Source organism: Perca fluviatilis, chromosome 13 (assembly GCF_010015445.1).
Source record: "Perca fluviatilis chromosome 13, GENO_Pfluv_1.0, whole genome shotgun sequence".
NCBI classification, from domain to species: Eukaryota; Metazoa; Chordata; class Actinopteri; order Perciformes; family Percidae; genus Perca; species Perca fluviatilis.
This window is the reverse complement of record NC_053124.1, coordinates 21029408-21056612: the sequence shown is the minus strand read 5'-3', so window position 1 is coordinate 21056612 and position 27205 is coordinate 21029408. Positions and strand designations below refer to the sequence as shown.

Below are 27205 nucleotides of genomic sequence, written 5' to 3'. Positions count from 1 at the left end.
ACTAAGGTAGCGTTCACAGATACAGTTAATTCTAAGGATTCACTGTGCTACAATGCTATGTTTAACATTAAAACATGATTTATAAAATCATGCCAACTAATATTTTAATATCTAAGTATTCTATGCACTAAAAAAGGTATGTATTTAGGTTTTAGGCTGCCCTACACGTTGTTGTAGGCCCAGTTTAATATGCAACTTAATTGTATACAATATATGTAGTAGGGGGTCCCTGCTCCGTCTCTCTCTCAGTTAAGTGGTCCTTGGCTTAAAAAACGTTGAAGATCCCATAGTTAAGAAATAATAAAAACCTGCAGTGTGTCAGTATGTAATGGTGCCGCACTGAGTCCCCCTCACCGCCAGAGTCCTCTGTTGTCTGATCGGAGCTGCTGTCATGAAACGTAACGCGATTCCTCTGTTTGTCTCTGCAGCCCTGCCCCAAGTTAACTCACAGGCCTAGCAACTACTTCAACAAAATACCTGCTCTGGACGTTTATCTGGAGCAGTCTCCCGGCTGCGGACTGTTAAATTCAACATGGTAAAACTCCCCGAGAGCCGAGAAAAGCTGTGTTTGGTCTGTTTGAAGAAAAAGTCACGTCGCTTTCGGTAAGTTTCATCCGCTCAACGAGCGGAAAAGCGGTGATGATAAGTGTAGCATCCCGGCTACAGCTGCTGTAGTTGATCGTGTTTATTGTAGACGAGAAAATGTTTCGACTAATATTTTGATCCAGGTGTAGTCTTATATATAGCATATAATTTACTTTGTGTGATAACTATTTAAAGACAACAGAGTTTGGTTTCCGGGGCGTGACCTCCCTCTGATCTCAACAAGTTGATTTCTGAGGTGAGGGTTATTAATGGTACTATATTGTTATTATTTATTTGTATGTCTTTGAAGAGTGAGTAAAACCTGAAGCCTGTAGCGTATTGTATTGCAGATACCTGCGAAATGCGTTATTATAACACGTTCATAAAGCATAGTAAAAGTTGCTATAAGCCTCTATGTGACGGATGTCATGACCATATCACAGGTGACTTTACTTTGCAATATCAAGTATTACTGTTGGTTACACAGTTGTGTTTCGACTAAAAGGAAATGAGACATTTTGGCCAACACTCAATCTTTGCTTATTAGGCCTGCCACTAACAATTATTTTCATTATTGATTAATCAATTATTGTCTCAATTAATAGATATTTCGGTCTATAATATAGCCTATAATCCCCACATTTGAGAAGCTGACCTAGAGAATGTGTGACATTTTTGCTTGAAATATGACTTAAGACAAATCGATTTTTAAAATTAGATACACATTAGATACAAACTAAATGATTCATCTTATTTACATTAGCCTAAATAGTGTATAAAACACCAAAAAGACATTCCCAAAGGATCACCACATTTCTGGTATTTCATTATAAAAGAGTAAAGTTATTTGGAGTTTTGTTTTGTCAGAATTGCCCAGATTTAACCTTAAACTGGGTGGCAGTCTTATATGTGACTTATCTCTAAGTCGTGAAACCATTGACTCCCCCTGTGATCTTCTGTTTCAGGGATGCATCTCCACAGCATTTGGCCCTTGTGTAGAACATTTTGTCAGGACTGAGAAAGAGACAGCAGTATGGGCAACGAAGACAGCCTCGAGGATGTGTTTGTTGCTGTCATTCGCCCAAAGAGTCAAGTCAGCCTGAGCTCAAAGGAGTACAGAGCCAAAGCCTATGAGGTAATGTGCTGGTCCTGGCAGTAGATCGCCTGCTGGCCTCAACATCTAAGCAAATAAAAAATTAAATCTAAAATGAAAGGGACAAAGAAAAAGCTAATCTTTCTTCTGAGAGATATAAAATGTTAGTTTAAAATTTCCGTGTGTAGCTGGACCGGACAATAAGCAGCATTTCTTGAATTACCAATATTATAAATGATGACCTAATGACCAACAATTACCACTAAATAATTTTTCTAAAGCCATACAATGAAACAGAATACCAACAACAGCCAGTGATGTCTGAACAGGTGTTCAACCAGTGTGTCCAGTCCAGTATTTAACTCAGTTTCCATGTTTCTTTTGGTTCCTGGAAAGATCCTGCTGATTGAGGTGCCTTTGGAGGGGAAGGAGAAGAAAAGAAAGAAAGTCCTCCTGGCGACAAAAATCCAAGCAGCAGGAGACAAATCCAAATCCATATTGGATTATGTTGACGAAACAATCAGACCGATATCCAATAACCAAGGCTTCATAGGTGAGTGTGGGACATTTGGGACATTCACACTCGTTATATTTTTAATCAAAGACGTGCATACAGCATCACCACTGCTGACTGTCATTTAAACCAGTGGCTCGCAAACCTTTCTGGCTTGTGACTCTTGTCACAGGCTGCACATCTTTGAGCTGACCTCTAAGACTGGGAACCAATGAGATAAACAACATTTGGGGTTTCAGGAAAGCGTGTGGTGCATCTGAAGAAATTCCTCCTCGATGGAGCCAATGAAGGAAAAGAGGCCTCGCTTTTTGTTGTGCCAGTCAGTGTTAAAGGTGAGCAAAAAAACAAAGAATCTGTCTTACTAAAGTGATGCTTCGGTTATTGTAAAAAATAGTTAACATACTGTATATTAATGAATCACTCTGAACAGACAACAGCAAGCCTGCGTACATTGCCGGGAGCCCGAGCTTCTACTGCTTCCAGGACATCATGCGGGTGTGCAGCGAGACTAGCATTCACTTCTGCTCAGTCACCTCCAAGATGCTTCTGGCTTTAGACAAGTGAGGATAATTTGAAAAAACTTCTCAGGTGAGGCTTTGGAGAAACCGAGCTTTAACTTTGCTTCTTTGACCTCCATAGATGGCTAGCAGAGCAGCACACTGTGCCTCACGCCATCCACGCTCTGTTCAGACCAGCACCTGTTGAGCGGGTGAAGACCAACGTGAGCAACCCGGCCTACAGCAGTGAGGGCAAACTGAGTGACGAGGGTCTGCACATGGGCTACACTGCTCTGGAGATCAAGAGCAAGATGATGTCACTGGAGAAGGCAGACATGTGCATCCTCAACCCGCTCTACGGCTCTGATCTGCAGTACACCAACCGGGTGAGTCCGATTTCTTTAGTACCAGAAGATACTTTAGAGAAAATGGATGAGGACTGGACATATTTGATGTAATTTACCAGGGGAGATTGGTTGTCTAAAAGATAGAAATGGATTTTGTTAGTAATGTTTCAAATGTTTTGTTAGTAATTACTAGTAATGTTAGTAATATAAACTTGGAAAATGTAATTCTCTTTCGACTGGGACCTAAATTACCCTACCTTTCTACCCTACTCTCCTGCTCGTCTGGCTTTTTATTTACAGGTGGACAAAGTTATCATCAACCCGTACTTTGGGCTCGGAGCGCCCGATTACTCCAAGATCCAGATCCCCAACAGGGAGAAGTGGCAACATGGTCCTAACTGTGTGGCAGAAGACAAGTGAGGGATTATTCTTACAGTACATGGACCACATAATTATTACTGTCATCTCTGGTCAACTTCTGCTCTTCTTTGTGTCTATTTCTTTGTGTCACAGGTTTGGCAATGGCCTTGCAACCTTTTCCTGACTACCCCTTTCTTCTTTTTCTTTCCACCTCGTTTAAATGATATTAACAAAATTCTCTGCAGGGAGCGCCAGTGGGTGGACGACTTCCCCCTCCACCGCAGTGCCTGTGAAGGAGACACAGAGCTGCTGTCTAAGCTTCTGGACAGCGGTTTCTCTGTCAAGCAGCTGGACAGTGACCACTGGGCTCCCATTCACTACGCCTGCTGGTGAGCCTGATGCTTATCCAAAAGCTTTTATTTTCTTGGATTTTGGTTTGTCTTGTTTATGATGAGTTGTGGTAAAGTTCAGTTTGGTTTCATTCAGGCACGGTAAAGTTGAAGCAACCAAGCTGTTACTGGGGAAAGGTAACTGTAATCCAAACTTGCTGAATGGCCAGCTCAGCTCTCCTCTGCACTTTGCAGCCAGAGGAGGCCACGCAGAGATAGTGCAACTCTTGCTGCAGCACCCCGAGATCGACCGGGTACGAAACGTGACGTTGGTGTTGTCTCAACATTTGGCTGTCTTCTTATTTTTTCCCAAAGCTGCAATGGACGATTTTACAATTTTACGATTTTACTTTTCCACCGACAGCACATAGAAGACCAGCAGAAGAGATCACCTCTTCAGGTGTGTGAGGAGAACAAACAGAACGAATGGGAGGAGACGGTGAAGCTTCTGCAGCAAGCCAACAGCAAACCAGTGAGTCACACATCAGACTCTAATCTAAATGCTGTATTTGTAAGGAGAAGATGAAAATAAAGTTTGCTTGAAATTGAAGTTTGCTTTTACGATATCTAAACATAGCAGTTGGTCACTAGATGGTGCTATCTTCTCAAGATTAGTCCGAGGTCTCCTGCAGATTTTCTTTTTTTTTTAAATATGTGTTTTATTTTTAATAAGAAAGAACTTAGCTGCCTCACTTGGTTTTGTTTATGGTATGTATGTGTGTTTGTGTGTTCCACAGTATGAGAAGGTGCGTATCTACCGTATGGACGGCTCATATCGCTCTGTGGAGCTAAAGCACGGCAACAACACAACGGTGCAGCAGATCATGGAAGGCATGCGTCTTTCCCAGGACACCCAGCAGTACTTCACCATCTGGATCTGCTCTGAGAACCTCCGTGAGTTCACTCATAAGACACATGAGAGAGAGACAGTTTGTCAAACTGTTTTTATACCAGAAACGTTTGATCAAATGTTATATGTTGCTTTTAGATTCAGTGACTATAATACTAAAAGATTGAATAGTATATGGAGAAATCTTTTTATCTTTAACCGCAAAATTTCTCAACATCATGTGTGCAATTAGCCTTTTTTGTAGTATGTTATCATTGCAAGAAAAGAAGATTGCAGTAACATTGGTGTGCATTTTGTGTGTCAGACCTGCAGCTGAAGCCGTACCACAAGCCCCTGCAGCACCTGCGGATCTGGACAGAGATTGTGACAGACCTGACGGTGCTCGATCCTCAAAGGGAAACGCCTCAGCTTTTCCTCCGCAGGGACGTCCGGCTGCCTCTTGAAGTTGAGAAAAAGGTAGAACACTTTTAGTACAAGAAGCAGCTTGTTTATTATTGAAATGTGGGATGGTGATTGACCTCGGTTACTCGACACCTGTCAGGTGTTAGTCATCACTGTGTTACTCACCGTTTTGTTCCAAGGTGGAGGATCCTCTGGCCATCCTCATTCTTTTCGACGAGGCCCGTCACTGCCTCCTGAAAGGCTTTTTTCCTGCTCCAGACAGCAAGCTGATCACACTGGCCAGCCTCCTCCTGCAGATCATCTATGGCAGCTATGAGAGCAAGAAGCATAAGCAAGGGTTCCTCAAGTAAAACACGGTTTTACACACACCTGAACCTTTTTGTCTGTGATATCAAATCAAACTTTATTTATTTTATTGTATATATGTCCGGCTTAAGGGAATTCTGCTTGAGTTGTTGTATGTTGTTGTATTTTTCTGTGTTTTGTTTTCAACAGTGAGGAAAACCTGAAATCAATTGTGCCGATATCCAAGGTGAAAAGCAAAGCATACCACTGGACCAACAGGATACTGCATGAATACAAAGTATGATTGAAGTTTTCACTGTACAATTTCCTCTTAAGCCCTATTCGCACAGGACTGGTATTACCTGTGGACCTTTAGTAATTTGTAATATTTGCGGAGGTCGTCTGTGATCCTAATCCCGTGCGAATCCGCCATGGTTGTACATTCTAAATCAAATGAGATCCTCTGGTAACACTAGTTCTGTGCAAATAGGGCTTTATTCTTTAAATGAAATCCCACTGCAGGCTTCATTGACAGACTGTTCTCTCCCTCTCTGACAGGCCCTGAGCAACAGTGAGGGGGTGAGTAAAGAGATGCACCACCTGCAGCGACTCTTCCTGCAGAACTGCTGGGACATCCCGACCTACGGAGCGGCGTTCTTCACGGGCCAGGTCTACACCAAGGCCAGCGCCAGCAACCACAAAGTCATCCGCGTCTACGTCGGGGTCAACACAAAGGGGCTGCACCTCATGAATATGGAGACCAAGGTATCGCCATCTTTCATTCTATTTTTTTAAACACCAACTGTTCCAAATGTTACCTACAATTCTGCAGCACAAGCCGACTGGACTGAATATTTGACTTCATTTAAACATGCTTATTATTTCATTTGAACTTTATTTAAACATCATATAGCTTCAATGAAAAGTTGAGATAAGCTGATACTGAATGTACATGATACTGTCATACTGTGTAGAATAAGATGATTTTTCCAACTTAAAGGCTTCGTAAGGGGAAAAAGAAAAGGGGGAAACTGGATGTGAAAGGGTTACATTTAATAGTAATAACATTAGCCTGTAAGAAAGCTGAGATTACATATGGGTGAGTTATTAATAACTGAAATTTCATTGTGGGGTGTAATATCTCTTTTAATTACTATTGACCTCAACTTTAACAATTTAAACCCCAAAACTTGGTTCAGTATATTTAATATAGAATATTTTTCTTCTTTGTGTTTTTAATTGAACATTTGGTTTGTCTCTCTTTTGTGCGTGCTGCTCAGTATGATAATTTGTTAAACTTCTGCACTCCCAGGTCCTTCTCATCAGCTTAGAGTATAGCACATTCATGTGGCAGCTTGGACACGCTGACCAGTACTTCCAGATACACAGTGGTGACAATAAAATGAACTTCATTGTGCACACAAAACAGGTAACTACTCCAGGATGTTCCAGAAACTAAGAATTCAAATCATGACTGTAAACAGCCGAGAGTGCATTTATAATGCTGAATATTTTAAAGACCTTCTCAACGATGACCGCTCAAGTTCAAATGTTCACATTGAAAAGAAGTTAAAACATAAACGCTGTCTCTCTTATGTTCATTATTTCCTTATAGGCTGGCCTTATTGTGAAGCTTTTGATGAAGCTGAGTGGACAAATGACACCAAATGATAAAAGTGTAACGGACAAATATGCTTACGGCTGAAAACCTTTTAAAGAAACCACAGCTGCCAAAGATCCCAGTGCAGGTTCTTCTCACTGACTCTCCCTTGACTGCAATAACTCTGGCTAAAGAGCAAAGTCGTCCGCTCCACAAGCGCCTCATTTTGTATATTATGCTTACCGATGTCTTTTACAACCTCACATTGTGTATTTTGACAAGTCGAATATTTTGAGTGCATGTAAATATGTTTATTTAATGTTGTGTTTTAATAAACTGATTGATGGATGAACATTGGGAGTTTGTGTTGAAAACTTTGAACCAAACCAAAATTTTAACATTACCCGTTGAGGCAAATAGCTTTAAACTGAGGGAAGTTAAATAATAAGCTCTACAAAGAAGTGATGTGGATCGTTGACACAATATATAAATCACTAATGGCTTTAGACTGAAACCCTTCAGGATAATAGAAAATAATGTTTAGGTGATGCAACAAACTGGTTAATGTTAGAAATAAACTGAATACTTTGTCTTTTAATGTTATTAAAAGTAGCAAATATTTGAACACTAAAAATTATACTATAGAATACAACATTAATGATCTTGTAGCAATGCCATTGCACACAATAGTGTGTATATATTTTGTGTATAGTAGTACGTATATAGTATAGGACATAATGCTTATGTTGTTAGGCTCATATGGATATTAAAAAAATATACCTAATTAAAAACATACGTAATATCAAAGTAAAACGAACGGCCTATGTCATAAAATAAAAAATGATAAAGCCTACTTTATCTATCAGGTTTACTCAGTCCATGTCATTTAGCTTTTTCAGGGTGTAAAACATATTTTACAAGTTTCACAGCTGGTACATCCTTATTAATTAGCCTCAAATACACGCCAATTGACAGCAAAATGCTGGCTAATTGGGTCCAATAAACGATCAGTCTTGGTAGCCTACATGTTATATTTCGATACCTCTCTGGGACGCCGAAAATAAGTGGACACTTTTAATCGCACGGAATGACGTGTTTTAAGGCAAAGGAAAACGTTTAAAGCCAAGTAAAGCGATTTTAATATTACATGTTTAAAAAAATCTTACAATTGATGGCGCAGACCATAGATATGTAATAAAGACGCAGACCATGTTCGTACTGCATGACATCATATAGCAAGACATCGGTTCAGGTACCGGTAGCCAATCACAGCGGAGGTCGCTTGACGGACACGCGGTCATCAGCCAATAGAAAGCCTCCGTTGGTCAGGCGGGGGAAGGACGACTATTGACAGGTAAAGACGTTGGGGAAATACTGCCAACGTCCCCTCTACATGAGCATTAGATCAGATGAACTGGATATGTATCAGCTGTGGAAACTTTGAGTAAGTGGACGTTCATCTTCCTTCTCCAGAGCGAATTTCTTCCAGGCTTTAGTTGGTCTGTGGGGCGTGTGTTTTGAGAGGCTAGATCCAGCGGAGGAAGCTACAATGTCTATTCACTTGTATGAATTAAGCAGTAAACTGCTCGGGGACACTGTTGGGAAAATGAGCGACAACCTGACATCCGTGGTGCTGGCAGCTTCTGTCATCACTCTTACTCTGGGATATATGTCTAAACTGCTGCTCAAACAGTCCTCTGACAGTGATCTGGTAAGTTAGCCAAACATACTTTTTTTTTTTTTCCTCCATAAATGGTGGTTGAAATTCTTTGTCAGTTTGTATTCTTCATCCACTGTTATTATGTTCCCTTTGCAGAAATACCCACCTTACATACCCTCCAGCATCCCCTTCCTGGGTCATGCCATTGCATTTGGGAAAAGCCCCATTGAATTTCTTGAAAATGCTTATGAAAAAGTAAGTATTAGAATACAACTGAAATGATTCATCTGCAACTTTTTTGGTAATAAATCAATTGTTCAAGAGCTTTTATCCAAAATGCAAAAATAATTATGATATTTAACTAAAATATTGTTGACCAATGACCAAAAACCAAACCAAATGATTCATCAACTAATATAGAAAAAACACAGGTAAATTGGAAATGAAAATAATTGTTAGTTGCAGCCCTATCTTGCAGTTTGCACATGCAAAGAAAATAATTATTGTCTCATTATTTTACCTCTCACACACTTGACCTTACCACATTGTTTAACTTAGTTATGCTTGTGATGCCTCAAAACTATAGTGTCTACACCAGTTGTATTTACATGGTTTATGATCAGCAAGTAAAATAAAATGTAATATGAATAGTCTTAGAGGCCTAAAATGCTTAAGATATCCAGGAATTCACAGGAAAAAAAATGTAGAGAAATTTGATGAATGTCTCTGCTGTGGGTGCTGTCCACCCACAGTACGGCCCTGTGTTCAGTTTCACCATGGTGGGGAGTACATTCACCTACCTGCTGGGCAGCGAAGCCGCCACGCTGATGTTCAACAGCAAGAATGAGGACCTGAATGCCGAGGACGTCTACTCCAGACTGACCACTCCAGTGTTTGGCAAAGGCGTAGCCTATGATGTGCCGAACCCTGTGAGTCCACCTTAAGTGCGAAATCTCGTTTATTAACTAATCAGGAAGAAAGAGTCAAACCAGTGAAAGTTGATAAATGCTACAAAATGAATCACTGTACATTGCAGCTATAATACATGCTTTCTTTAATGTGTTTGCAGATCTTTTTGGAACAAAAGAAGATGTTAAAGACCGGACTGAACATTGCTCATTTTAAGCAACACGTGAAAATCATCGAGGCAGAGACCATTGAGTATTTTCAGAGATGGGGAGACAGCGGGGAGAGAAGTAAGATCCTTCACAAATAACTTGATTAAATCATGAATATTACAAAATTGACAAGTGACATAATCCACTTTTAATGAGACTCCTTCCAGCTTGTTTTTATCACTATAACCTTTACCAAAACTATAAAGTTTTGTGGAGTTTGTAAAGTTAGTCACTTAACAGTTGTGCAGCCTTTTATTGACTCCAAAACAGCACAACTTAAATGGATAACCCATAAAAAATGATCGAGTAATGATAAGAAATCACTATTTTTTTGGTGCAAAATATCTGTAAAATGATAACTGATTGTTTATCTGTCTGATTGCTCTGGATTGTTGCCGTTTTTGGTTCTCACTGAATTTACTTTTTGCCTGTCAGACCTGTTTGAGGCTCTGTCTGAGCTGATCATCCTGACGGCCAGCAGCTGCCTACATGGGAAAGAGATCCGCAGCATGCTGAATGAGCGAGTGGCCCAGCTCTATGCCGACCTGGACGGAGGATTCAGCCACGCTGCCTGGCTCCTGCCCGGCTGGCTGCCCCTGCCCAGCTTCAGGTAGGACTGCTGGAGGAGCTCAGGACACACACATCTGTAGACAGAAAGACATTCCTGGGAAAAAAAACTTGAGCGTTAGCATATTGCTAGACAAGAGAAGTCCAAAAACACTGGAACAGTAATTCAAAGATGAAAAACACATCCATACATAGAAACAGATTTTTCAGATGTAAAGTAAGTTTACCAGTCCCCCCTGATTGGACTCTGTACCTCATATGACAATGTATAAACTGTCCTAGTATAATATAACTGCATTTCTTTGTTAGGAAAAGGGACAGAGCTCACACAGAGATCAAGAACATCTTCTTCAAAGTGATTCAGAAGCGCAGACAATCTGGAGAGAAACTGGACGACATCCTGCAGACCCTCATCGATGCCACGTACAAGTAAGAAAGCTTCGGTGACCGAGGCAAAAAATGTCAAATGTAAGCTCATGCTACTGGATCACATTTAAAAGGATCATTAGATACATCCAGACATCTACTGTAATCATATGTCTCCAAAGACTTTTTAAGATAAAAGATAACATTGTATTTATATTTTGACACGGTGACTCTTTGGTAAGATACACAATAGTAGGATTTTCTCAAATTTTAGAGGATCTTGAGATCGTTAAATGAAAAAAAAAAAAAAAACACTAAATCACAGGGTTCTCATTAGAAAACCATACTAGTCAATATACCTCACATCGTGACCAGCAATTGTACTTAATTTAATACTTAATTTAAATCTATAAGCAAGAGGTAACTGAGCTAAGGATCACTCTAAGAGACTTTTTCTCGGACCAGGTAAACCACATTACATTGTGACAATGCAGTTAGACATGTAAGGAAGGACACAGTTTATATTGTCAGAATTGGAAAAAGGCATATCCTAGTGTTAAGTGTCGCTAAAATTACCATAAGAGAAAATCACCATAAGAGAAAATCACCAAAATGTCTGAATAGGTGTCTATAGAAGGCTTTCCGCTAAAATATTTAAAATCTGATTATGGCCCTTTAAACACACACCAGTTCTAAAAAGTACTCCGTTTCCCCTTAGAAACGGACGAGCCCTGAACGATAACGAGATCGCGGGGATGCTGATTGGTCTCCTGCTGGCGGGTCAGCACACGTCCTCCACCACCAGCGCCTGGATGGGTTTCTTCCTGGCCAGAGACAGAGCTCTGCAGGAGCGCTGCTACGCCGAGCAGAGGGCTGCATGTGGAGAAGACCTGCCGCCGCTCGACTTTGATCAGGTAAGGCTGATTTTTACAGTGTGATTATATTGGCCAAAATTATAATAACATACAAAATGATCAATATTTCCAAAATGGAATTTAAACATCCTACAGTAACTTAAAAAAAGCTTAAAGGTGCAGTAGGTAAGACTTATAAAACTAACTTTCTGTCATATTTGCTGGAACTGACCCTATGTTCCAGTAGAACTACATGAAGCATGTAATTAAAAAAAAATAAATCAGGCTCATCAGGCACCACCTACAGCCTGTAGTGCGATTTGCAAAAATCCACCGCTCCCTGTTCAGATGCACCAATCAGGGCCAGTGTCAATCACTGCTCATGCACACACATTCATTCTCCCTTGTGTGGGGGAGGGGCTTAGGAGACCGTTTTGGGCTTCAGCAAAAAAGGGGGAGGGAAGTTGTTGATGTTCACATTTTTTGGCTAAGTCCTGGATCTTCACAATCCTACCTACAGCACCTTTAACATCCCTGTTTCAAACTTTTGGCTTTTCATTAACACTTTAACTTTACACAGTAATTAAACTAGGTACTATAACAGTATAAAATGGTTTTGTGTGATTTACAGTGAAATTAAGTAAGTCATAATTAAAACAGTTTTGCAGCTTGTCTCCACCTCTGCGTTTTCCTATAGGATTGTCTCTACTGAGTGACCTAGACTAGAAGTTTCTCTGTAGTAATTTATTGGCGATAAACATTTACTGTTAATGTGTAATGTAATCAAAATCAAGATAGTTTACAGGCTACTGCAGTTACCCTTATTGTTAATAACGCTGCAATCATGCATGCAGATTATATTTTCCAAAAGGAAATGCACCAAAACTCACAGATTGTGCATAAGAACAGACTTTATTCATTGTACCCAGTCCATGAGGAGGAAAGGGAAGCGACCGGTTATACAGATGCTACTCCTGAGATTTACATATGCTCCAATTGTTTTCTACTGTTGGTGTAAGTAACGGTTAATCTTGGCTGTTTTGAAGTGCTTAGAGGAAACAAAGAACGTTAATCCTAATATTGTCCTGGTGTCATCCTCAGCTGAAAGATCTCAGCTTGTTGGAGCGCTGTTTGAAGGAGACCCTGCGTCTCCGCCCGCCCATCATGACCATGATGAGGATGGCTCGTTCTCCTCAGGTAAGAACACCTGGCTACAGGTTACAAGTCCTGAATCACATGCAATCATATTCTAGAAGTTGCTCCTTTCTAGCCCTTTTGGTATTGCTTTTAATATTTGACCTCCGCAATAAAATAGTTACCCCTTTTTTATTTTAATGCTCCATTTCTCAGCACAGAGTTTTTTTTACTCCCTTCAGACTGCAGCAGGATACACCATCCCTGTGGGCCATCAGGTCTGCGTCTCCCCGACTGTCAACCAGCGTCTGCAGGACACCTGGGCCGAGAGGATGGAGTTCAACCCTGACCGCTACCTCAACGACAACCCCGCTGCAGGGGAGAAGTTTGCCTACGTGCCGTTTGGAGCCGGTAAGAAAAATCTGCGATTAAAACTTTTATGAAACTAGTTTTATTCGTTAATAATTAACATGGTAATTGCGTATCTGAATCATCAAAAAGTGTTAAAATGCATGTGCCTTCTCAACTTGTATTTCAGTTTGCGGTCTACTTATTATTTTAAATCTTAGCTGTGGATTTAAAATTGAGCACACTAGAAATAAAATTATGTGCAGATGCTTTTTACACACCAAAAAACTCAAAACTGTACCTCCGTTTTCCACTTCCTCAGGCCGTCACCGCTGCATCGGGGAGAACTTTGCCTACGTCCAGATCAAAACCATCTGGTCCACTTTACTGCGCATGTACGACTTTGAGCTGGTGGACGGATATTTCCCCACAATCAACTACACCACAATGATTCACACCCCTCACAACCCAGTCATCCGATACAAGAGGAGAAAACAGTGAGAGGCATGGAGCAAGGACACAAAGTAACAGTCCAACATCCTGACGGTTTGAAGTGAAGCTGTAACTTCCGGGGACTTACATTTAGATGAACGCACTTTGCTCTGCCTGAATGTCCAACCATTTAGTTTGTGTGCTTGTTTCAGCCCCCACATTGAAACAGTAACAGCAAAACAGCACCCACTGTAAATAGCTGTGAGCCCCTGGTGTCACACTGTCACAAATCAATTTCCTTTAAAATTGCCAAAAGAATAATCGTAAAACGAACTAAATAAGGTCATGGCAGCAAATTGCTGCAATCCACATTGCCCCACATTTGAGGATATAAACTTTATTGCGGTCGCCTAAACTTTGAATCAAGTGTTTTTCTATAGGTGACCTGAACTAATTAGGAGCTTTCGTTGAGTTACCAAGCACTGACTCTCTTTAGTGTAAACAGCAAAATACAATGGGCCAGATGTACTAACGCTTTTGCGGCCACTTCAGGCGTATTTGTTTTGCAACGTGCGCGTAAAAGCATGGCGAGGTATGTACAAACCATACAAACAGGCCGCACTGAGGTAAAAGCGCAGACTGCCTGTCGCTGGGACTGAAAGTGGCAAATTGCGCTTTTCCTTGTCATGCATATGCTTCATGGGAGGGTGAAGGGGAAAGTGGGAGTTTCCCATAAAGAGATGGGAGGGGAAGCGTAAAGTGCGCCTAATTATGTATTCCGCGGTATGTGCAAAACCCTTTTAACTCACTCTTCCTTTTTAAATACCTCTTTTTTTTTTTCTCAAAAAGAACTGTTCCAGCAAATAGCAAATGTATTGGCTGGTTGTTCCGCCCGTCAAGCAAGCCAACTGGCTGCAAATTAAATTGGCTGCCGCTAGGCTGCGTCTAGATTTCTAGGCAATGCGCATATGCCTCCTGGTGAAATGGCAGCAGTAATCCGAGCAAGACGAAGACATAGGCCAAAGAGACGAGCTAAAAGGATTTTTGCCACAAGGATCCCACTTTTTCATTTGAGCGAAACGAAATCATTAAGCAGCCATGCAATATAGTTACTGGAAGAAATCAAAGATGACATTGAATCTCCGACTCAGCGTTCACATCCCATTCCAGCAGTTGTTAAACTCCTCGCTACATTACAAATATTGGCATCAGGATCATTTCAAACAGTCATAGCATCAGCAGTGGGAATACCGAACTCTGCCGTAGTACCAGTACTTAACGCTTTGCTACAGCGCACTAGTCAATACATACATTTCCCCACCACTAATGCTGAAATAACACGCATCAAGCGGTTACCTCATGAACAAGCAGATTAAATTTGTTATCGCTAAATCTTTGTTTTAGCTGTTTTGACTTGGTGGCTGATCCATGATAGAAAGATGCGCGCAATTTACGGTATTGGGCGGAGAAAGGCGCCGATTACCCGATGAACTGAAGTTTTGGTAGATTTGACATGAGCTGAAGTATCACAGCATGCGTTTTCAATATCTCATTTTGTTTCGTACTGTACCACTTGAATCAAACCGTTAAAGGTCTTCTCCTTACAGAAAATATTGTGCTTATCATGACGTATGTTGGTTTATTTTGTCTTTTTTGCAACTTTTTCTTTTGTTTCAATTCCTTCTTTCAATAAAGAAACTTTCAAAAATCAGCTCCCACACACTGTCAACACTTAATGCCAAATGTATTACTAACTATGTTCCGGCACAGCAACCCTCATTTTTTAGTCAGTGGATAAACAAGAAATGAAAAATACTCAACTCTTTCAAATAATAATGTTTATTTCAGTTTTTGACAAAATACCCAGAAATTTTAAAGCTCCTATGCTTTACAAAAATACGTTCTCTACAAATGTCCTCTGTAGTCTGGCCTAAGCAAAACACAGTGTAGTGTAGAATATCCAGTAGCAGCCTCCTTAACTATAAACCCAAACATTCTCTACCTAACGCTCCGCCCATACAACACAAACATATAAATTAATAAATCACAAGGTCTTAAATTAGCATTAGACAAATATACACGATTGTAGCTCATCCACAACAAAGAGGCAGATTCATTTACAAACGTAGCTGTTTTTCAAGTGCTGGGGACAAAAAGCCTGAATAAAACATGTCGTACACTAGTAAAAAAATGTGTTTTGGTCCACATGGAAAGATACAGTCCACACCAGAATGATAGCGCTCAGCACAAGAAAAGGCAACTGAGTTTTTTCAAGCCAAAGTAACTTGACAGCGTCTATCTTCTCAAGCCAAAGTGCAGTTGAGTATATGAAGAAGCACCTGCAGAGGAAAAAAGTCAATTTTAAAATGACTTCACAGAGTTAAAAACCACAACAAACTCAAAATATTGGGATGATAAAAGTTAAATTTTATGCAAACCATCTCCAAATCGCAACTTCAATCCCACGCACAGTAATTTAGGGACAGTCTGCACATACTTTCACAATGTCAAACAATGTGTTTGTGTGCGTCTGTGTGAGATAATGTTTGTGTTAATGAGGGTCTTTTCTTTGGTATTCACAGCTTCCCTTGTGAAACTTCACTGACGCATAGTGTTGTAACTCTGACTTTCTTGAGAATAATTAAGGATGGTGGTGAAACAAAAAAAAAAACATTTCATATTTTTTCATTTTAATTGCCAGTGGTGCTCCTGTTAGTATTAAACTGTTACATATGCTGATTTCTTGTTCACTAACTGCAAAGCCTACTTGATGTCACACTCCCCAGCCTCCTCTGCAGCGCCTCCAGTCTGGAGATGTAGTCAGTGAGCGCTCGGTCGGGGTCGTAGCTCTGCAGGTGGGAACAGGTGAGAGCTCCGTGGTCTCCAGCCATGTGAAGCCTATACAACACAGACACCAACCTTTTACTAACAGAACTGACATCATATGTCACTATAAACAGGCCTGAATTCTGATTTGGATTAGGCATGGGCCAGTTATCGGTTTCAAGGTATACCGCGGTTTCAAAAAGTCTTGCTAGATCCAGTGTGGTGTTGTAGTTTTTCTAATGTTACTAGTTGTTGCAACAGCATTTGAAAAAAAACTACAAAGTTTGCTAGGCCAAAAAGATCATTAATCTCGTGATAAAAAAATTGACGCCTTAAAATGGGTTTGCGTTAATAACGCGTTTAACTGACAGCACTATTCAAAACACACCCTATACTTATACTTAGCCATGGTTATTGGGATGTGCACCAAGTAGTCGGCACACTGTCAAAATTTCTTGCGGAATACGTTTTAAAGCTGTAACCGCAATACCGCGAACCCGTGATATTTTTGCTGAAGGTTATCATGCCGTCAGAAACTCATACCGGCCCATGCCTAATTTGGATTAGCCTTCAATTTAAATGAAGATTTTGTAAACACAAATACATTAGATACATGTTAACATGTTAACATTAGCTACATGTTAACAACTTGTCAGGCAGAATGTTGTTGGTCAGACAAAGTTTGTGTGGATATCTTGTAGGATTGGGCATCGAGAACCAAGTCCTACTTGGAATCGTTTCAAAAATTACGATTCCATCGGAATCGTTTGGAGGATTTGGTTTCAAATCTGATCATGGGTTCCAAATTTAATATGCACAAGTTTTGGTTTCCGTAGCAGCCAGGCGCTTGTTGTGTTGCAGCCGTGGAGCACAGTAAGCAGCGCTCTAGTCTGGCTTTATTTTACGTTGAAAAAGCTGTAAAACTGCAACCCACCTTTGAATCAAAATAAAACTTTCCTCTTATTTGTGAAATAAGCATGTGACCCGTTTCAACTCCACCCCTCAAAGAACTGGAATCGAGAATCGATAAGAACCGGAATCAAAAGGAAGAATCAGAATTGCCCAACCCTAATATCTTGTGATGATCACTATTTTTGGCATTTTATAAACTAATCTAGATGGACTACTGGAAATTATTGTTAGATGAATTTATAATAAAAGTAATTGTTAGTTGCAGCCCCATTAGATGTTGCACCTGTGGTGTGTGGAGGAGACAGCCGATCTAGGGGATTCACGTCCACTTCGGCCCCTGCCGCTGGAGACTCCTCCACTTCCTCTTTCTCTGTACATCTCCACGCTTCCCGGGTGAAGATACGGTGAGTCTCTCACCTCCGTATCTGAGAGAGAGGAACACAAATGTAGTGAGCATCGCTTCTAAAAGGATTCTCTCCAACATGTAGAAACCAACGAGCATGATATGTTTTGGATACCTAATATCTGTCCTGCGCCGTTCTTGTTGACGCTGCAGGAGGATGTGGAGCTTATCCCCGTCGCCTTGTGCCATCGCTTCACTAGAAAACGCATTCTGAGCAGAAAATGTGAAGGATTTTACTTTTATAAAATCAAAGTTGTAATCTCTTCGACTGCATATACAGTACATCTGTTGTTAACGTGAGCACGTTTTGGATAGCACTGGCCAAAACCAACACTCCAACACAGAGCTCTGGCTGCCTACCTGGAGAGGGCGATAGAGACTCGGACAGCAGAGCGGAAGCGCATCAGTCCCCGGCGGCGCTGGCTGAGGGACTCCAGGCTGGGCAGCGACGGCCGGCCGCCCATCCTGGAGAGGAGCGACAGTGTGGCTTCCTCACACTCCTGGAAGCCGCCCAACAGTAACAGCAGATACTTCTTCTGGTAGATCAGTGCTTTGCGGAAGCTTTCTGATCTCAAGTACTTTCCATACATCCTCTGGAGGAAAAGGAAAGGAGTAAAATTATACGATTGCACAAAGCATTCTGTTACTACAAGCAACTAACTACAAACTCCTTAATTGCAGGGACGTATTAGCTGTTTCTAGCGGACCTTCAGCGCAGCATTGTCAGCCTCAGGTCCAGTCATCTCTCGCAGCGCGTCGGTCCTGATCTCCCCACGAAGTCGGGCCACTTGGGCCTGGGCCAGAAGTAAAGCCTTCTCCAGGCGGACCTTCTCTCTCGTCCAAGCCTCCCGCTCCTGGGAAAGTACCATAACCCCCGAGTCCACCTTCGACACTCCTTTCCTGCTGCTGAACTGCAGGACGAAATCAGATAATGGAATTTAGTCTAGAGTCTTCTTCTCTAGTATCTTATTTTATGTTACAGTTCTTTCACATCTCTGGTACACCAGAAGATTGAGATTCAGTTTCAGCAAAGTGTTATAATATTTATAATAATATCAGTTCAGTCATCTCTATCAGTAGTATTTAACGGTCATGTACTCACACTGTCGCCTGATCCCAGTCCAGCCTGCCGGTAGCGTCGGAGCTCTTCTTCCAAGCGGAGCGTGTGGTTCCTCAGATCATTCTTCTCTTCGGTCAGCCGGCTGACAAAACCCGTCAGCTCGGCGTTCTGCCTCAGCAGCCGCTCCGTCAGGGAGTTGGAGGAGCTGGAGGAGCCTCCTGCCAGCAGGGAAACACTCTGCAGGAAACACACAAGCAGTCACAACCATATGTGGTCATGTCAGGAGCTTAACAGATAGCAGATGCTTGGAAAAATAAACAAACAGTTGATTTGAGCTCATCAGCATGTGAGAATTCTACTTTCGCCCAAAATTTGTGCACGAGTAGGTGAAGTTCAAGTTTTGGCAAGAATTTGGTCTTCCCTATTTTCTTCCATTAAAAAAAAACATAACTCTACAAAATCCACAAAATGTTTGAAGCAGAAGTGAAACCATCACAAAAGGCGAAACTGTTTCTGACCTCGGGGACGGAGGGTAGACCTGGGGATTGCTGCAGCATAGTGATGACCTCGTCAACATTGGACTGCACCCAGGATAACTCTTCACTGTCGACCTCTGCAGTCAGCCTGCACACACGTGTACAAATGACCAGTTCATTTCCATAAGGCTATATTAGAAAAGTCCTGCATATCATGATACATTTATGGATTCTGTGTGATGTGATCCACTGTTAATATAAAAACACTGATAATAGCTGCTTTAATTACCTGCCAGTAGTCTTGTTCGCCATGCCGCGGATCTTGGAGGAAATGAGGTGGAGTGTGCCCAGGATCTTGTCGACTGTGCGCCAAGGACCATGGTGTGGTCCGCTGGTGTGACCTGTTGGAGACGCCTCCAGGTTAGGGGACCCAGCGGAGCCCGCTGTCTGACCATTTGCGCTCTTCTGCTGGAACACCCAGTCTTTGGTGCGGTCGGTTGACTTGCTGTGCCAGCCAGCCTGCTGTGGAAAATATAACAACACAGATTTAAACTAACAAAAGACTGTCTGAATGAAAGCACTATTAAAATAATTCTAAAAAGTGTGTCTAGTTGATACTCACACTGTGGCCATCAGCCTGAAGAGGTCCGCTCCCCTCCCTCCCTCCTCTCTCCTCTCCTAACTGATTCAACCTCTCCTCCAGCCTCTCCTTCTCCTCTTCTACACTCTTCCTCTTCTCCATCTCTCTTTGCAGCTGCTCCTGGGCCTCAGACATTCGTGCTTCCAGGCTCTCCAGCTGGGCCCGGGCTTCCAGCAGCGCCTCCTGGTCGCGTCTCGACCTCTGACTCCCCAAAGTCAGCTCCTCCTCTTTTCGTACCACCTCAAGCTTCTGGGCCTCCACCTGACTGAGGAGACGCACCACCTGGAGAAGGACAATGAGGACAAATTCAGACTTAAGATTAAAAAATAATTTTACTGATAGTTTTTACAAATATTTTAATCCAAGACATTTTGACAATGATGCAATGCCCATCTTGTGTCCAGTTGGAATGAACTCGGTAGAAAACAACCCACCTGTGCATGTTTGTCATCCAGCTCCCTCTGCAGTCTTTCCAGCAGACTCTCTCCCTCGCTGAGCCCCGTCCTATCCTCCTCGACTCGCTGCTCACTAGATGGACCACCGTCAGAGGACACACCCGTCCGCAGCTGGCGCTCCCTCTCCAGCGCAGTGCTCATCTCCAGGGCCTTGGCTCGCTCTGTCTCCAGCTGGACCTGGAGTTCCTGGAGGCGACTGTGGAGACTGAGATGCTCCTGCTCGGCCTGCTGGGAGAGCTGAGAGGACGCCTGGCGCTCCTGTTCCAGGGTCAGGCTCAGCTGGGCCGCGTGGCTCTTCTGCTCCTCCAGACTGAGGTGCAGGTCCTTAGAGGAAAATGGAAATGCACTTGTTTTTAGAATGACTTATAGAATGTAACAAAGATCTTCAACAAGGGGTCCTCAGAGTTGCTGTACAGAGGCCACCAAATTATTTTGGTGGCCCCTGTTTTTTTTTTTTTTTTTAATATGTCTGAAAATATACATTAACCTGAATCCAACATATTATTAGTAAAGGTTTTTTTTTTTATGTACAACAAAGCATAGCCATAAGGTAGCCATCCACGGATACAGTTAAGCTTAAGGATTTACTTTGCCACATTTTAGCATTAAAACATGATGTATAAATACATGAATATGTCAACAATTATTATTTTAAAAGCTTAGTATTGTATGCACTATAACAAGCTATGTGTAAAGTCTTTAGGCCACCCTACACGTTATTGTAGCTCCAGTTTAATATGCACTTCAATTTTATACAATATACTGTATATGGTAAGGGGTCCCTGCTCGGTCTCTTTTTTTCCGCTAAGGGGTCCTTGGCTTAAAAAACTTTGAAGAACCCTGCACTGTAACATAAGAATGGGTAAGTTGAGATGGTGAAATATCACCAGCAGAATTGCCTTGACTGTGACAACTTTTGATGTGTTTCCAATGCAAATACATCAGTAATTACTGCATTGAATGTCTGCTGACTAAAACTGACTCACCTATTTATTTATTTGTTTATTTAATGGGGGCAAAAGTAATACATAGGAAGAAGCCCCCATCCCTGGTTAGGTGTTTAAATTTAGGTTAAAGAACTCCAACATAGACAAAGGCACCTGTCTAAAGGCTCTTACCTCCAGTTCTTCTCGTTTACTCTCCTCATTTTTCACAGTTCGACACCTCTCCTTCTCCATGGCCCACTGAAGATCTCTGCTTCTCTTCCTCTCCTCTGTCAGATGATCATTCAGTGCGTCCACCTCAACAGCCTTCTGCGATACCTCTGCCCTGTTGACAGAAAAAAAAAGTTCAATTGAACCGTCAAATCAAATGGTTGTAAATGGAGGCAGTAAAAGCATTGGTTCTCAAAAGGGGTCCAAAATAGATAGAAGTATAATAAATACAGATAATAGATCTGAAGGGTCACCAGATGATTAAAGGGTGAAGATATACTACTGTGTCCCAACAGATGTCAATGCAGGGGGAAATCTGCGGCACATGCGTGGGAACTTTGTTGCATGCATTGCCCTCCTCTCTCTCCTCATATTTCCTATATATAGCTCTACTGCAAACACCAGGCGTGGTGGATGCACGTCTGTGAACAAACATTGTGTCTAACCTGAGTGTGTCCAGCTCTTTGAGGTGTTTTTGCTGAGCCTTGAGCGTTGTCTCCAGCTCCAGTTTAGTCTGGGACAGTTCACCCTTCAGCTCCTCCACCAGCAGCCTGTCAGCCTCCGCTGCTCCATCAGCTCCTCCTCCTTCCCTTTGCTCTTTCACACTACGTTCACCACCTACTGACACAGCAGGCTGGGCACCTGAAGGACAACAATCAGAAAACCTCAATATCAGGATGTTTTCCCACTCAAAGCAGGCAAAATAATGGACACATTACACTAGTAGGCAAAAAAAGAGCATCACAAGCAGAGTAAGAGTTTTTTTTATAGTGGTTTACCTTGATGAAGTTGCTCTAGTTGACCACGGAGCTGACGCATCTCAGAGATGAGACTGGTCCTGTCCGCAGTGTGGAGCAAACCCATCGCCTCTCTGTGCTGGGCGTCCTGGATCAGGATCACAAATACAAAATTTGGTTACTGACCAGCACAAATGATAATCAAAGGAGAGGAAAGACAAGAGAAGGTTGTTTCTGTTTAATAATGTGCAGATAGATTTTTGCCTTCTGTTGGGTAAAACCCAGACATTAAAATAATGTTGAATCAATCATTGAGTAGTGTTCAAAATCAATGACAGGACTGAAAAACATCAAATAATGTGTATACACACACACATACACACACACACACATAAATATATATATATATAAATATATATATATATATATATACACACACACACACACACACACATATATATACATATATACATATATATAATACACACATATACATATATACACACATATACATACATACATACAGCATATACACACATACATACACACACATACACACATATATATATACACACACACAGATACAATATACATATATATACATACACACACACACACACACACAAAAGTAAGACACAGAACATAACAAGAGACAAACACAGACACATATAAACAGCATACACACAAACAGGAAAGAGCAGCATACAGAGACATCACACACACAAAGAGAGGAAAAGAGCAACACATACAGAAAACAGAAGAATAAAGAAAGAGAGAGAAGAAAGTATATACAGAAAAAAAGAAAGAGATACATATGATATATATAAAAAGAGAGAGAAAAAAAAAAGAAAGAAGAGAGTATATATATATATACAGATATATGAAGAGTGAACATATATAGTATACACATATATATATACACACATATATATATACAACACATATATATATATATATATATATATATACATATATATATATATATATATATATACATATATATACATATATATACATATATATATACATACATATATATATATATATATATATATATATATAATATATATATACACATACATACACACACACACACACACACAGTATATTCTTATAAAAGGAAAAACTTGGTCAGAGCTCGACTTAAATTAAAGATAGACCGAGCATTTGTCGTCTTTGCCTTAAACTTTAAAATAGTTTAATTACTATTTGATTATCCAATTCAACTGCATTTTTTGTAAATTCTATTTTGTTGTTCTTGTGTTTGTTACTATTCTGGTTGTTTGACATTTTATGTTTTTAATTGTAAAGCATTTAGCAACTTTTGTTTTAAAAAGTGCTATATAAATAAATCTTTTCTTGCTTTTAGGGTTAATAGAAGAGGAAACTGACTGGTTTGACGCAATATATTTTCGCTTTAGCATCTGTGCCTGTGCTGGATTTTAACAATAATAAATAGAGGAAGAGCATATTTTCAGACCTTTTTATAAATTACTGCAGTCAAATGTCTTTTTCCTTCAGCTACTTTGCATTTAATTGTCTTTTCCCTTCATTTACGTGTACAACAGTGAACACCATGCAGTAATTTTAGTTTGGATTGAATTCAGTGCCAGACTACAGATTCAGTTGTTATTTCTGACCTGTTCAGCCAGTCTGTGCTCCAGCTGATTGAGGTGGATGATGGCATCGCTGGTGTCCAGCAGGTCCAACTGGCTGTAGAGGGCGCTCTTCAGCACGCTGCGCTCCTTCATAAACACCTGCCGCACTGCATCCAGCAGCTCACCACGCCAGTCCACACCGCCTGACGTCTGCAGCAAGGCAGAGACACACAGATAAAGACACAAGCACACATACAGTGCAAGACTTGTTGAGCTCTGAAAAAGAGTAAGCATTGTTTTCTAAAGACTCATGGGGGGTTTCTTCTACCTGTGTTTCTCTGTGTGTCTGTATCTGGGTGATGAGGCCTTTGAGAGACTCCACAGTCGCCAGTAAAGCATCTCTTTCCTTCACCCAACCTGGGACGTTGAACTGGCTGCCCGGCTCGCCTTCAGTGAGAGGGAGCTCTGAGAGAGAGAGAACCTGCATGCCCTCCTGGTGTACCTCACGGAGCAACGTCTAAATGGACAACAAAAACACAGAAATGTTTTTGGGTTTACCATCAGTCTTTCCTAATTCAGCAAAAAAAAAAAAATGAGAAAAGAAAAAGCCCTTCAGAGATGTTTTGGAAGTAATGCTCATACATGCAGTAATCAAACACAAAACAACACATGGAATACATAATTTCTCTTGTGTGACTATATGTAACTTTTTAAGGTTTCTGAAGCTCTGTCATTTTTCATACAATGACCTTAAATGACCTGTAACCGCAAATGAGACTAACCGTGAAAAGAACGCCATTTTTTTTAATACAGTTTTTAGTAAGGCCTCTCCTCGGGTTCGATTTTTCCCGCGCAGTCACAGAATGATTTTCAGCAGGTAGACGGTGCTACAGTAACACATTCTCAAGGGGTCACAGATTTCTTTGTAACACCGGAAAGCCTGTGTTAATATCCAACCTTTTGAGGGCCTAATTGTATTTTAATGTTATTTTACAAGTTATCTGCTGTAGTTATGGCTACTACTGGGGCAGGACCATCACAGAAAAGAAGGAAATTAAACAAAGAACTAAAAGCTAAAATGGAAATGGAAAAGGCGATAACGCGAGTCACACTCGATCAGGCTAGCAACAGATGGAGACAATTACAGGAGTGTAAATGATAAACAAACAATATGGTCTCCCTGCACCTCACACAGCTAGAACAACTAATAACTTACAGATATTGTGTCTTAATACAGCAATTAAGGCCAGGAAAAATACTGTATTTTTGTGTATAGCAACATTTTCATCACTATTTTTCAGTATACTCAAACATTGTTCATAATAAGTGAAGGTAGTACCTTGATCCGGTCAGGCAGTGGATCATCAGTCTCTCTCCTGGCGCCCTCTGGAGTCGTCCGAAACTCCTGCTGCAAGCTCGGGAAGTCAAATCCAGTCCGCTGGCTGTAGTCTGAGCTGCTGTCTGCAAGAGGACAAACATTTTCTTGAAACAAAAAAAGGTGAACAACAACATTCATATATACTGTACTTAAAAAGGACAGGTTGAGTTTTTTTTTTCCCCAAGTCAGTCTTAATAGAATAAGGACATGCCCGTAAGTACATGGAAATAAGTCTTGGTCGCTGTAACAATTACATGAACTGTTTCCTCTGCTTTCAAACATCATGGCAATGCTGCAGCATCATAGCATAAACATGATTACCAATGCTAATGGGAATGTGTGAAATGAACACTAGCTGGCATGACAAACTATTTAAAGCGTTGTAAGGAAACACAGTGAGGCAGACATAAGAATAGCTGAGCAGACGACCCTCTCAGGACTGTGTTGTTTATAAGACTCAGGTTATTTCTGTAAATTGTTTATTCAAGCAATATCTGAAAACACATGTAGAATGCTGGAGAAAAAAACATTTAATCATTGTCAGTTTTTTTTGTTCTTTTGTTGTAGTCAGTGGACATTTAAGGTGTGTATTAATACTGATAAAAAAAAACAAATTTAAACATTTGAAGCAATAAAGTAAACTCTTAGGTGTGATTGTGCTGTATCAATGTGTCGCTTCTTACCACTTGTGTAGCCATCTTTGAACTGTGATGCAGGACGGTCTTGTCTTAAAGAAGGCGCCTAGAAAATATAAAAAAAATTTTTGTTTCAGATCCTTCTTTTGCTGTGTATGTATGAATATATATATATATATATATACACACACATATATATATACATACACACACACATTTCATGAAAATGCTGAAGAATTTTTGGCAAGAATTTTGATAATTGCTTAATTTTTAAAGTAATTTATCAAGTAAAAGTGCCAAAAAGTATTTCTTCTATAAAAGAGTATACGATTAGACGATTGTGCATAGTATATAATTAGTAAGTACAGAATTAATATGTAGACTGAAGTTAGGACACAGCTATAGTTTCCTGCCCTCACCTCTGTGGAGCGCAGTTTGTCGATGACCGCCTTGAGGGCTTTACACTCATCCTCCAGGACCTGTGTGTCCCTACGAAGGCTCTCGCTCTCTGAAATGTGCCGAGCCTCCATGTCCAGTATTTCTGCCGCATGGAGCTCCTGCATCTGTCCAATCTTCTCTTGGAACTCTCCGATCACCTCCTCCATCTCGTCTTTGGTTGGAGACTCACTTTCCGGGCCGAGGTCGGACATTTGGAAAGGTTCGGTCTGGGTGAACGAGTGTGTTACTGCCGCGTGTTGCTGCTCAGAGCTGCTGTTTAGCCGAGCACTGTGAGATTTGTTGGAGGACTGACAGGAAGTGGCAGAGTTTTTCCTGGAGAGAGATGGTTTATCTTTGGAACTGCTTCCTTTACCAGCCTGCTGTTTGCCGCCTTTCCTTTTAGGTTGGGTGGTGGAGGAGGAAGAAGCAGTAGTGGAGAGAGGCTGAGGAGAGGGAGACGGAGAAGGAGATGAAGGACCAGAATCCGCTGTCTTCATCAAGGCTGTTCGTACCTCCTGGAGCTCCTCTTTAAGCTCAGAAATGGAGAGCTCACGGACGTGGAGTTCCTTCTGTAGTTTCTCATTGTGCTGCCTGTAGCTGGTGAGCTCTTCTTTGGTGGTATCCATATTCTTTCTCATCCCCTGGAACTCCTCTTTGAGTTTCGAAATGGAAACTTCACGGACTTGGAGGTCCTCCTGAAGTTTCTCATTATGCTGCCTGAGCGTGAGCTCTTTCCGTGCTGGTGGAAAAACCGACTCCATTCCACTCGGTTCTTCAGATGGTTGCGTGAGGGAACAAAGGGGAGGGGGGTCAAAACCGCACACAACAACGAAGCATCAGGAAGGAAAAGCCGTTTCTAAAAAAAAAATTTTATTTAGAGAAAAAAAAAAAATCCAGCCAGGGGCCCCCCCAAAAGCGTTTTTCTCCAATCTTATCATTTTAGAGAATTAATATATGATAATAAATTTATATTTTTATATATATTTTACGTACATCTGCGCATTTGACAGCGTTTTTCTCCTCTTTCTTTTTTTTCTTTTTTTTTTATGTGCTCTTGTCCTGCAGGGGCAAATCACACATACACCAAGTTCT

General features: G+C 41.1%; 3 protein-coding genes across 3 annotated transcripts in view; 2 read left to right on the top strand and 1 right to left on the bottom strand.

Moving 5' to 3' along the window:
- The first annotated feature begins 383 nt into the window (after positions 1-383).
- On the top strand, positions 384-7276 carry krit1 (KRIT1 ankyrin repeat containing). Its single transcript, XM_039820712.1, has 17 exons — positions 384-603; positions 1551-1720; positions 2075-2231; positions 2432-2524; positions 2623-2752; positions 2832-3075; positions 3337-3452; positions 3642-3785; positions 3883-4039; positions 4150-4257; positions 4523-4679; positions 4940-5091; positions 5217-5383; positions 5533-5620; positions 5881-6087; positions 6635-6751; positions 6938-7276. The coding sequence occupies exons 2-17, from the start codon at positions 1619-1621 to the stop codon at positions 7025-7027; spliced, it is 2229 nt and encodes a 742-aa protein (XP_039676646.1). The 5' UTR covers positions 384-603; positions 1551-1618; the 3' UTR covers positions 7028-7276.
- Positions 7277-8245: 969 nt separating this feature from the next.
- Positions 8246-14190, top strand: LOC120571654 (lanosterol 14-alpha demethylase). The gene is made up of 10 exons (XM_039820711.1): positions 8246-8633; positions 8739-8837; positions 9335-9511; positions 9652-9778; positions 10136-10310; positions 10577-10696; positions 11352-11547; positions 12589-12684; positions 12864-13032; positions 13292-14190. The coding sequence occupies exons 1-10, from the start codon at positions 8472-8474 to the stop codon at positions 13468-13470; spliced, it is 1500 nt and encodes a 499-aa protein (XP_039676645.1). The 5' UTR covers positions 8246-8471; the 3' UTR covers positions 13471-14190.
- Positions 14191-15222: 1032 nt separating this feature from the next.
- akap9 (A kinase (PRKA) anchor protein 9) overlaps positions 15223-27205 on the bottom strand; it is a 69388-nt gene continuing 57405 nt past the window's right edge. Inside the window, exons 37-55 of the mRNA XM_039820922.1 lie at positions 26095-26885; positions 25724-25781; positions 25002-25123; positions 23991-24179; positions 23705-23872; positions 22107-22212; positions 21774-21969; positions 21292-21442; positions 20153-20497; positions 19701-20000; positions 19368-19600; positions 19121-19226; positions 18645-18839; positions 18250-18453; positions 17903-18135; positions 17658-17752; positions 17423-17564; positions 16169-16299; positions 15223-15740 (exon numbers count right to left, since the gene is read on the bottom strand). Of these exons, the coding sequence (XP_039676856.1) occupies positions 15697-15740; positions 16169-16299; positions 17423-17564; positions 17658-17752; positions 17903-18135; positions 18250-18453; positions 18645-18839; positions 19121-19226; positions 19368-19600; positions 19701-20000; positions 20153-20497; positions 21292-21442; positions 21774-21969; positions 22107-22212; positions 23705-23872; positions 23991-24179; positions 25002-25123; positions 25724-25781; positions 26095-26885 (3809 nt within the window). The 3' untranslated portion in view covers positions 15223-15696. The remainder of the gene's footprint in view (positions 15741-16168; positions 16300-17422; positions 17565-17657; positions 17753-17902; positions 18136-18249; positions 18454-18644; positions 18840-19120; positions 19227-19367; positions 19601-19700; positions 20001-20152; positions 20498-21291; positions 21443-21773; positions 21970-22106; positions 22213-23704; positions 23873-23990; positions 24180-25001; positions 25124-25723; positions 25782-26094; positions 26886-27205) is intronic.

What these genes read in the sequence shown, in the direction of transcription:
- LOC120571654 (XM_039820711.1), top strand. Translation starts at nt 8,472, where the DNA reads ATGTCTATTCACTTGTATGAATTAAGCAGTAAACTGCTCGGGGACACT. An exon ending in CTCATCGATGCCACGTACAA is followed by an intron (nt 10,697 to 11,351) that starts GTAAGAAAGCTT and finishes GTTTCCCCTTAG; the next exon opens with AAACGGACGAGCCCTGAACG. An exon ending in CGCCGCTCGACTTTGATCAG is followed by an intron (nt 11,548 to 12,588) that starts GTAAGGCTGATT and finishes TGTCATCCTCAG; the next exon opens with CTGAAAGATCTCAGCTTGTT.
- krit1 (XM_039820712.1), top strand. Translation starts at nt 1,619, where the DNA reads ATGGGCAACGAAGACAGCCTCGAGGATGTGTTTGTTGCTGTCATTCGC. An exon ending in ATGCTTCTGGCTTTAGACAA is followed by an intron (nt 2,753 to 2,831) that starts GTGAGGATAATT and finishes TGACCTCCATAG; the next exon opens with ATGGCTAGCAGAGCAGCACA. An exon ending in ATCTGCAGTACACCAACCGG is followed by an intron (nt 3,076 to 3,336) that starts GTGAGTCCGATT and finishes TTTTATTTACAG; the next exon opens with GTGGACAAAGTTATCATCAA.